The sequence below is a fragment of the Petromyzon marinus genome, chromosome 72, assembly GCF_048934315.1.
Source record: "Petromyzon marinus isolate PM22_M1 ecotype Great Lakes invasive population chromosome 72, UKy_Petmar_22M1.pri1.0, whole genome shotgun sequence".
NCBI lineage: Eukaryota > Metazoa > Chordata > Hyperoartia > Petromyzontiformes > Petromyzontidae > Petromyzon > Petromyzon marinus.
The window spans coordinates 614,429-625,069 of NC_133738.1; the positions used below are offsets into that span (position 1 = coordinate 614,429).

General features: G+C 45.0%; 1 protein-coding gene across 2 annotated transcripts in view; it reads right to left on the reverse strand.

Annotated features, from left to right (window-relative positions):
* The window catches only part of LOC116958093 (ribosomal protein S6 kinase beta-2-like), a 61,234-nt gene that overhangs the window by 19,784 nt on the left and 30,809 nt on the right, over positions 1 to 10,641 (reverse strand). For both annotated transcript variants that reach the window (XM_032980578.2, XM_032980580.2), the window contains exons 5-9: positions 10,299 to 10,356; positions 9,525 to 9,625; positions 6,341 to 6,431; positions 5,608 to 5,698; positions 433 to 540 (exon numbers count right to left, since the gene is read on the reverse strand). In XM_032980578.2, coding sequence (XP_032836469.1) covers positions 433 to 540; positions 5,608 to 5,698; positions 6,341 to 6,431; positions 9,525 to 9,625; positions 10,299 to 10,356 — 449 coding nt within the window. The remainder of the gene's footprint in view (positions 1 to 432; positions 541 to 5,607; positions 5,699 to 6,340; positions 6,432 to 9,524; positions 9,626 to 10,298; positions 10,357 to 10,641) is intronic.

Genomic DNA, 10,641 nt, shown 5'->3' on the forward strand with positions numbered 1-10,641 from the left:
TTTGTGTGTGTCTCTGTGTGTCTCTGTGTGTGTCTGTGTGTGTCTCTGTGTGTCTCTGTGTGTGTCTTTCACCTTCTTGAGAAGGTCGCGAGAGTCTGGAGTGAGGTAGGGAGGGAAGTTCACTTTGTGTGTGTCTCTGTGTGTCTCTGTGTGTCTCTGTGTGTCTCTGTGTGTCTCTGTGTGTGTCTCTGTGTGTCTCTGTGTGTGTCTCTGTGTGTGTCTCTGTGTGTCTCTGTGTGTCTCTGTGTGTATCTGTGTGTCTCTGTGTGTCTCTGTGTGTCTCTGTGTGTCTCTGTGTGTGTCTTTCACCTTCTTGAGAAGGTCGCGAGAGTCTGGAGTGAGGTAGGGAGGGAAGTTCACTTTGTGTGTGTCTCTGTGTGTCTCTGTGTGTGTCTGTGTGTGTCTCTGTGTGTCTGTGTGTGTGTCTTTCACCTTCTTGAGAAGGTCGCGAGAGTCTGGAGTGAGGTAGGGAGGGAAGTTCACTTTGCACCGCAGGATTTTGTCAATCGTCTTCTTGCGGTTCTCAGCCGTGAACGGCGGCTAAGAGGCATCATCATCATCAGCAGCAGCATCAGCATCATCATCATCAGCAGCAGCAGCATCATAATCAGCAGCAGCATCATCATCATCAACAGCATCATCATCATCATCAGCAGCACCATCATCATCATCATCCACAGCAGCATCATCATCATCAGCAGTAGCATCATCATCATCAGCAGCAGCATCATCATCAACAGCATCATTATCATCAGCACCATCACCATCAGCAGCATCATCAGCATCATCAGCAGCAGCATCATCAGCAGCAGCAGCAGCATCGTCATCAGCAGCAGCATAATCATCATCAGCATCATCATCAGCAGCAGTATCATCATCAACAGCAGCAGCAGCAGCAGCATCAGCAGCAGCATCATCATCAGCATCATCAGCAGCAGCATCAGCATCATCAGCAGCAGCATCATCATCAGTAGCAGAAGCAGCATCATCAGCAGCAGCATCATCAGCAGCAGCATCATCAGCAGCATCATCAGCATCATCAGCATCATCATCATCATCAGCAGCAGCATCATCAGCATCTCAGCATCATAATCAGTATCATCATCAGTATCATCATCAACATCATCAGCAGCAGCAGCATCATCAGCAGCAGCAGCAGCATCATCAGCAGCTGATGATGTGTGTATCTGTGTGTGTATGTGTGTGCGTGTGTATGCGTGTGTATGTGTGTGTATGTTTGTGCGTGTGTATGCGTGTGTATGTGTGTGTATGTATGTGCTTGTGTATGTGTGTATGTGTGTGTATGTGTTTGCAGATTTGCTGAGCATTTCTGTGAGGTCCTGGGGGAGGGGAAATCCCTCAGCCAGGAAAACATCGTGGCACAAAGTGGGGATGACCCTGCTGAGGCTGCGGTGCCTCAAATATTGGAAGAAGTCACCCCCTGTGAGTGGCTGGCTGAGGTGCCATCTGTTGAGGAAGTACTGAAGGCGATCCAGAGTCTGAGACCAGGAAAGGCAGCGGGCAGAGATGATCTCCCAAACGAAATGCTGAGGGAGGGTGGCGTTTGTGCACAGACTGCCCTACATGACATCATAACAACAGTCTTGACCATTGGACGGGTTCCGCAGGATTGGAAGGATGCCCTGGTGATCCCCCTCTTTAAGAAGGGGGACCGCACAGACTGTAACAACTACAGGGGCATCTCACTCCTCAGTGTGCCGGGAAAGGTCCTGGCAAGGATTATTCAGCATCGCCTTGCCAGGCACACTGAGGAGAGGCTTGCGGAGCCCCAGTGCGGTTTCAGGAAAGGGCAGTCCTGCACAGATGCCATATTTTCTGCCCGTCTGCTACAGCAGAGGTGTAGGGAATTCCAACAAGACCTACATCTCTGCTTTATTGACCTGGTCAAGGCCTATGATACCATCAGTAGGCCTGGGCTCTGGGTCGTTCTTCGTGCTTTTGGAGTCCCTGACCCTCTGCTCACGATCATTAAGGACCTTCATGATGGTGAGCGGGCCCGGGTAAAACTACGTGGCCGGGAGTCAGAACCATTCCCTGTACACCTTGGGGTGCGACAGGGATGTCCTCTGGCTCCCACATTATTTAACATCTATTTTGACCACGTAGTTCGTGAAGCTTTCAATAGCTGTACCGGGGGAATCTCCATATGGTACAGATATAATGGGAGGCTGATCGATGCCCGGGTGCGGTCAAGGGATGGCTCCCTATTGCTCAACCACGTTATGTATGCTGATGATTTGGTAATAGCTGCTCAGTCAGAGGAGGAGTTGGAGACGCTGCTGCTGAGACTGGAGCGTGCCACTAAGAGGTGGGGCCTTACCATCAGCCCCACCAAAACTAAGCACCTGCCTGGGTATTTTGTACCATCGGACACTCCACCCCCACAACTCCCAATCGGTGATGGGGCAGTTGTGGAGAGAGTGGAGAGTTTCCCATACCTGGGCAGTGTGCTTATGACTGGCTCCAGTTTAACAGCAGAGGTCTCACTCAGTCGAGCGGCAATATCTTTTCATGGGTTGCGTAACGCTGTGTGGAAGCTACCTGGTCTGTCGCTCCGCACTAAGCTTCAGGTCTTCTCGGCCACGGTCATTCCCTCCCTTCTCTACGCTTGCGAAACGTGGACCCCCCTAATGGAACATCTTCGCCGGTTGGAAACATTTAGGCTGGCCTGCCTACGATCCATCCTGGGTTTAACCAGACTGGATTGTGTGAGGAGCTCACAAATCCTTGAAAGATCTGGGCAAGGTCCCATCGGTGAGCTCCTCCGGCGGGCAAGGCTGCGATGGCTGGGTCATGTAGCCCGCATGCCCAGCCAACGCATGCCGAAACAGCTTTTGTTCAGCCGGATTGAGGGGGCTAAGCGGGCGCGGCACGGGCTAGAGAAGAGATGGAGTGATGTGGTACAGGAGGACGTGGAGCTGAGTGGACTTGCCGATGACTGGTACCAGCGGTGTCAAGATCGACCTCTGTGGAGGAGGCTCGTGAAGGATGCTACTGGGCAGTTGGAGGCAGTCGCCCTCCAACAACAACGGAGGGCGGAGGAGCGACGCTCACAACAACGAGCGGAGCGCCGAGTGGCTAAAGCACAGCAGGTTGGCACAGTAGGGGGCACAGGTGGTGCATCAGCCAGTCATCTAAGTCAGTCGACCCGTGGCACCTGGGTCTGCCCCGTGACCTCCTGCCAGCGGGCGTTCGACACTTCACGTGGCCTCAGGGTGCACATAGCCTGGCACAAGCGTCGTGGTGACGTCACCGCCACTTAGTGGCGAATGGCGGTTGTTGTTGTTGTGTATATGTGTGTGTGTATGTGTGTGTGTATGTATGTAGTGTGTATGTGTATGTATGTAGTGTGTATGTGTGTGTATGTAGTGTGTATGTATGTAGTGTGTATGTGTGTGTATGTAGTGTGTATGTGTGTGTATGTAGTGTGTATGTAGTGTGTATGTGTGTGTATGTAGTGTGTATGTGTATGTATGTAGTGTGTATGTAGTATGTATGTTGTGTGTATGTAGTGTGTGTGTATGTATGTAGTGTGTATGTATGTAGTGTGTATGTAGTGTGTATGTATGTAGTGTGTATGTATGTATGTAGTATGTATGTGTGTATGTATGTAGTATGTATGTAGTGTGTATGTATGTAGTATGTATGTAGTGTGTATGTATGTAGTGTGTATGTAGTATGTATGTGTGTATGTATGTATGTAGTATGTATGTTGTGTGTATGTAGTGTGTATGTAGTATGTATGTAGTGTGTATGTAGTATGTATGTGTGTATGTATGTAGTATGTATGTGTATGTATGTAGTGTGTATGTATTAAGTATGTAGTATGTATGTAGTATGTATGTAGTGTGTACGTTGTATGTAGTGTGTATGTAGTGTGTATGTATGTAGTGTGTATGTATGTAGTATGTATGTAGTGTGTATGTATGTAGTATGTATGTAGTGTGTATGTGTATGTATGTAGTGTGTATGTGTGTGTATGTAGTGTGTACGTTGTATGTTGTGTGTATGTAGTATGTAGTATGTATGTGTGTATGTAGTGTGTATGTAGTGTGTATGTAGTGTGTACGTTGTATGTTGTGTGTGTGTATGTAGTGTGTATGTAGTGTGTAAGTATGTAGTATGTATGTGTGTATGTATGTAGTATGTATGTAGTGTGTAAGTATGTAGTATGTATGTAGTGTGTATGTAGTGTGTATGTTGTATGTTGTGTGTATGTATGTAGTATGTATGTAGTGTGTAATTATGTAGTATGTATGTAGTGTGTATGTAGTATGTATGTAGTGTGTATGTAGTATGTATGTGTGTATGTATGTAGTATGTATGTAGTGTGTATGTATGTAGTATGTATGTTGTGTGTATGTAGTGTGTAAGTATGTAGTATGTATGTGTGTATGTATGTAGTATGTATGTAGTGTGTATGTATGTAGTATGTATGTAGTGTGTATGTGTATGTATGTAGTGTGTATGTGTGTGTATGTAGTGTGTACGTTGTATGTTGTGTGTATGTAGTATGTAGTATGTATGTGTGTATGTAGTGTGTATGTAGTGTGTATGTAGTGTGTACGTTGTATGTTGTGTGTGTATGTAGTGTGTATGTAGTGTGTAAGTATGTAGTATGTATGTGTGTATGTATGTAGTATGTATGTAGTGTGTAAGTATGTAGTATGTATGTAGTGTGTATGTAGTGTGTATGTTGTATGTTGTGTGTATGTATGTAGTATGTATGTAGTGTGTAATTATGTAGTATGTATGTAGTGTGTATGTAGTATGTATGTAGTGTGTATGTAGTATGTATGTGTGTATGTATGTAGTATGTATGTAGTGTGTATGTATGTTGTGTGTATGTAGTGTGTATGTAGTATGTATGTATGTAGTATGTATGTATGTAGTATGTATGTTGTGTGTGTGTATGTATGTAGTATGTATGTAGTGTGTATGTATGTAGTGTGTATGTAGTGTGTACGTTGTATGTTGTGTGTATGTAGTATGTATGTAGTGTGTATGTAGTGTGTATGTATGTATGTTGTATGTTGTGTGTATGTAGTGTGTATGTGTATGTATGTAGTGTGTATGTAGTGTGTATCTAGTGTGTACGTTGTATGTTGTGTGTATGTAGTATGTAGTATGTATGTAGAGTGTATGTATGTAGTATGTATGTAGTGTGTATGTATGTAGTATGTAGTATGTATGTGTGTATGTAGTGTGTATGTTGTGTGTATGTAGTGTGTATGTTGTATGTAGTGTGTATGTATGTAGTATGTTGTGTGTATGTAGTGTGTATGTATGTAGTATGTAGTGTGTATGTATGTTGTATGTAGTGTGTATGTATGTTGTATGTAGTGTGTATGTAGTGTCTATGATGTATGTATGTAGTATGTTGTGTGTATGTAGTGTGTATGTAGTATGTATGTGTGTATGTAGTGTGTATGTATGTAGTATGTTGTGTGTATGTAGTGTGTACGTTGTATGTTGTGTGTATGTATGTAGTATGTAGTATGTATGTGTGTATGTATGTGTGTATGTATGTGTGTATGTATGTTGTGTGTATGTAGTGTGTACGTTGTATGTTGTGTGTGCTCTCACCGCCCCAGTCAGCATGTCGTACATGAGAGCTCCCAGACTCCACCAGTCCACAGACCGGTTGTGCCCTCCCCTCGTCAGGATCTCAGGGGCCCTGACGCGCACAAGTGCCATGCGTGTAACATGCGTGTAACTGGCGTGTAACGCGTGTGTAACATGCGTGTAACTTTTGTGCAACATGCGTGTAGCTTGTGTGTAACATGCGTGTAACTTGTGTGTAACATGCGTGTAACTTGTGTGTAACATTTTGTGTAACATGTGTGTAACTTGTGTGTAACATGCGTGTAACATGCGTGTAACTGGCGTGAAACGCGTGTGTAACATGTGTGTAACATGCGTGTAACTTGTGCGCAACATGCGTGTAGCTTGTGTGCGACATGAGTGTGACTTGTGTGTGACATGTGTGTAACATGCGCGCAACTTGTGTGCGACGTGCGTGTAACATGCGTGTAACATGCGTGTAACGTGTGTGTGACATGTGTGTAACATGCGTGCAACTTGTGTGCGACATGCGTGTAACATGCGTGTAACATGCGTGTAACGTGTGTGCGACATGTGTGTAACATGCGTGTAGCTTGTGTGCACCATGCGTGTAACAGTTTGTGTAAAATGTGTGTACCTCGTGTGCAACGCGCGTGTAACGTGCGTGTACTCTCACAAGCGTCCCGCGTGTGCCATGCGTGTGCCATGCGTGTAACATGCGTGTGCCATGCGTGTGCCATGCGTGTACCCTCACATGTACTCTATGGTGCCACAGAAGGTGTGAGTGACGCTGCCGTCATGGATGGATTCCTTGCAGAGCCCAAAGTCGGTCAGCTTCACGTGGCCTGCGGAGAGACGCAGACAAAGGTGGCCCAAGTAGCCTCTACGGGTCTGAGGGGCAAGTGCTGTTACCACTACTACACTACACTATACACTACACTATACACTACACTATACACTACTACACTACACTATACACTACTACACTATACACTACTACACTATACACTACACTATACACTACTAAACTATACACTACTACACTATACACTACTACACTATACACTACTACACTATACACTACTACACTATACACTACTACACTACACTATACACTACTACACTCCGTCAGCTTCACGTGGCCTGCGGAGAGACGCAGACAAAGGTGGCCCATGAGGCCTCTACGGGTCTGAGGGGCAAGTGCTGTTACCACTACACTATACACTACTACACTATACACTATACACTACTACACTATACACTACTACACTATACACTACTACACTATACACTACACTATACACTACTACACTACACACTACTACACTATACACTACTACACTATACACCACTACACTATACACTACTACACTATACACTACTACACTATACACTACTACACTATACACCACTACACTATACACTACTACACTATACACTACACTATACACTACTACACTATACACTCCTACACTATACACTACTACACTATACACTACTACACTATACACTACTACACTACACTATACACTACTACACTCCGTCAGCTTCACGTGGCCTGCGGAGAGACGCAGACAAAGGTGGCCCAAATAGCCTCTACGGGTCTGAGGGGCAAGTGCTGTTACCACTACTACACTACACTATACACTACACTATACACTACACTACTACACTACACTATACACTACTACACTACACTATACACTACTACACTATACACTACTACACTACACTATACACTACTACACTATACACTACTACACTACTACATTACACTATACACTACTACATTACACTATACACTACTACACTATACATTACTACACTATACACTATACACTACACTATACACTACTACACTACACTATACACTACTACACTACACTATACACTACTACACTATACACTACTACACTACACTATACACTACTACACTATACACTACTACACTACACTATACACTACACTATACACTACACTATACACTACTACACTATACACTACTACACTATACACTACACTATACACTACTACACTATACACTACTACACTACACTATACACTACACTATACACTACTACACTATACACTACACTATACACTACACTATACACTACTACACTACACTATACACTACTACACTACACTACTACACTATACACTACACTATACACTACACTACACTATACACTACACTATACACTACTACACTATACACTACTACACTATACACTACTACAATATACACTACTACACTATACACTACTACACTACACTACTACACTATACACTACTACACTATACACTACTACACTACACACTACTACACTATACACTACACTATACACTACACTATACACTACTACACTACACTACTAAACTACACTATACACTACTACACTATACACTACTACACTACACTATACACTACTACACTATACACTACTACACTATACACTACTACATTACACTATACACTACTACATTACACTATACACTACTACACTATACATTACTACACTATACACTATACACTACACTATACACTACACTATACACTACTACACTACACTATACACTACTACACTACACTATACACTACTACACTATACACTACTACACTACACTATACACTACTACACTATACACTACTACACTATACACTACTACACTACACTATACACTACACTATACACTACTACACTATACACTACTACACTATACACTACACACTACTACACTATACACTACTACACTATACACTACTACACTACACTATACACTACACTATACACTACTACACTATACACTACACTATACACTACACTATACACTACTACACTACACTATACACTACTACACTACACTACTACACTATACACTACACTATACACTACACTATACACTACTACACTACACTATACACTACTACACTACACTATACACTACTACACTATACACTACTACAATATACACTACTACACTATACACTACTACACTACACTACTACACTATACACTACTACACTATACACTACTACACTACACACTACTACACTACACTATACACTACTACACTACACTATACACTACTACACTACACACTACTACACTACACTATACACTACTACACTACACTATACACTACTACTACTCACCGAGATTACTCAGCATGACGTTCTCTGGCTTGAGGTCTCTGTAGATGATGCCGTGTGTGTGGAGGTGACCCAGGGCCAGCCATACACTATACACTACACTATACACTACTACACTATACACTACACTATACACTACTACACTATACACTACTACACTATACACTACTACACTACACTATACACTATTACACTATACACTACACTATACACTACTACACTACACTATACACTACTCCTACTCACCGAGATGACTCAGCATGACGTTCTCTGGCTTGAGGTCTCTGTAGATGATGCCGTGTGTGTGGAGGTGACCCAGGGCCAGCCATACACTATACACTACACTATACACTACTACACTACACTACTACACTACACTATACACTACTACACTATACACTACTAGACCTCACCGAGATGACTCAGCATGACGTTCTCTGGCTTGAGGTCTCTGTAGATGATGCCGTGCGTGTGGAGGTGACCCAGGGCCAGCTATACACTATACACTACACTATACACTACTACTATACACTACTACACTATACACTACACTATACACTACTACACTATACACTACACTATACACTACTACTATACACTACTACACTACACTATACACTACACTATACACTACTACTACTCACCGAGATGACTCAGCATGACGTTCTCTGGCTTGAGGTCTCTGTAGATGATGCCGTGTGTGTGGAGGTGACCCAGGGCCAGCTATACACTATACACTACACTATACACTACTACACTATACACTACACTATACACTACTCACCGAGATGACTCAGCATGACGTTCTCTGGCTTGAGGTCTCTGTAGATGATGCCGTGTGTGTGGAGGTGACCCAGGGCCAGGGAGATCTCCGCTAGGTAGAAGCTGTCGTAGGACGTTCAGGGGGGGGGGGGTCGGGGAATCAGAATCAAAGGGGGGGGGGCAGCCCCCCTGTAGTGGGGGGCAGTCCTCCTGTAGTGGGGGGGAGTCCTCTCGTAGTGGGGGGCAGTCCTCTCGTAGTGGGGGGCAGTCCCCTGTAGTGGGGGGCAGTCCCCCCTAGGGTGGTGGTGAGGGTGGTGGTGAAGGTGGTGAGGGTGGTGAAGGTGGTGAGTGTGGTGAGGGTTGTGGTGAGTGTGGTGAGTGTGGTGGTGAGTGTGGTGGTGAGTTACTGCTCACCACGCTGTGTCTTCCATGAAGATCCCTTCTCTCTCCAGCTGCATGAAGAGTGGTGGTGGTGGTGGTGAGGGTGGTGGTGAGGGTGGTGGTGAGTGTGGTGGTGGTGGTGGTGAGTGTGGTGAGTGTGGTGGTGAGTGTGGTGGTGAGTTACTGCTCACCACGCTGTGTCTTCCATGAAGATCCCTTCTCTCTCCAGCTGCATGAAGAGTGGTGGTGGTGGTGGTGAGGGTGGTGGTGAGTGTGGTGGTGAGTGTGGTGGTGAGTGTGGTGAGTGTGGTGGTGAGTGTGGTGGTGAGTGTGGTGAGTGTGGTGGTGGTGGTGGTGAGTGTGGTGAGTGTGGTGGTGAGTGTGGTGGTGAGTGTGGTGGTGAGTTACTGCTCACCACGCTGTGTCTTCCATGAAGATCCCTTCTCTCTCCAGCTGCATGAAGAGCTCTCCCCCTGCACAAAGACAAAGGTCCCGCACGTCCGCTACAGCCTCAGCGGCGACAGGGCAAAGTGCTCTTGGAGAGTGGCGGCTCGCAAGGATGCCGGAATGGCCCCACGCCCGGCCGCCTTTGTCTTCCCGGGGCAATCACATCGGTGGCACGCCCAGGGACACATCGATGTACACACACACACACATACACACACACATACACACACATACACACACGTACACACACACACATACTACATACACACACACGTACACACATACACACACACATACACACACACATACAC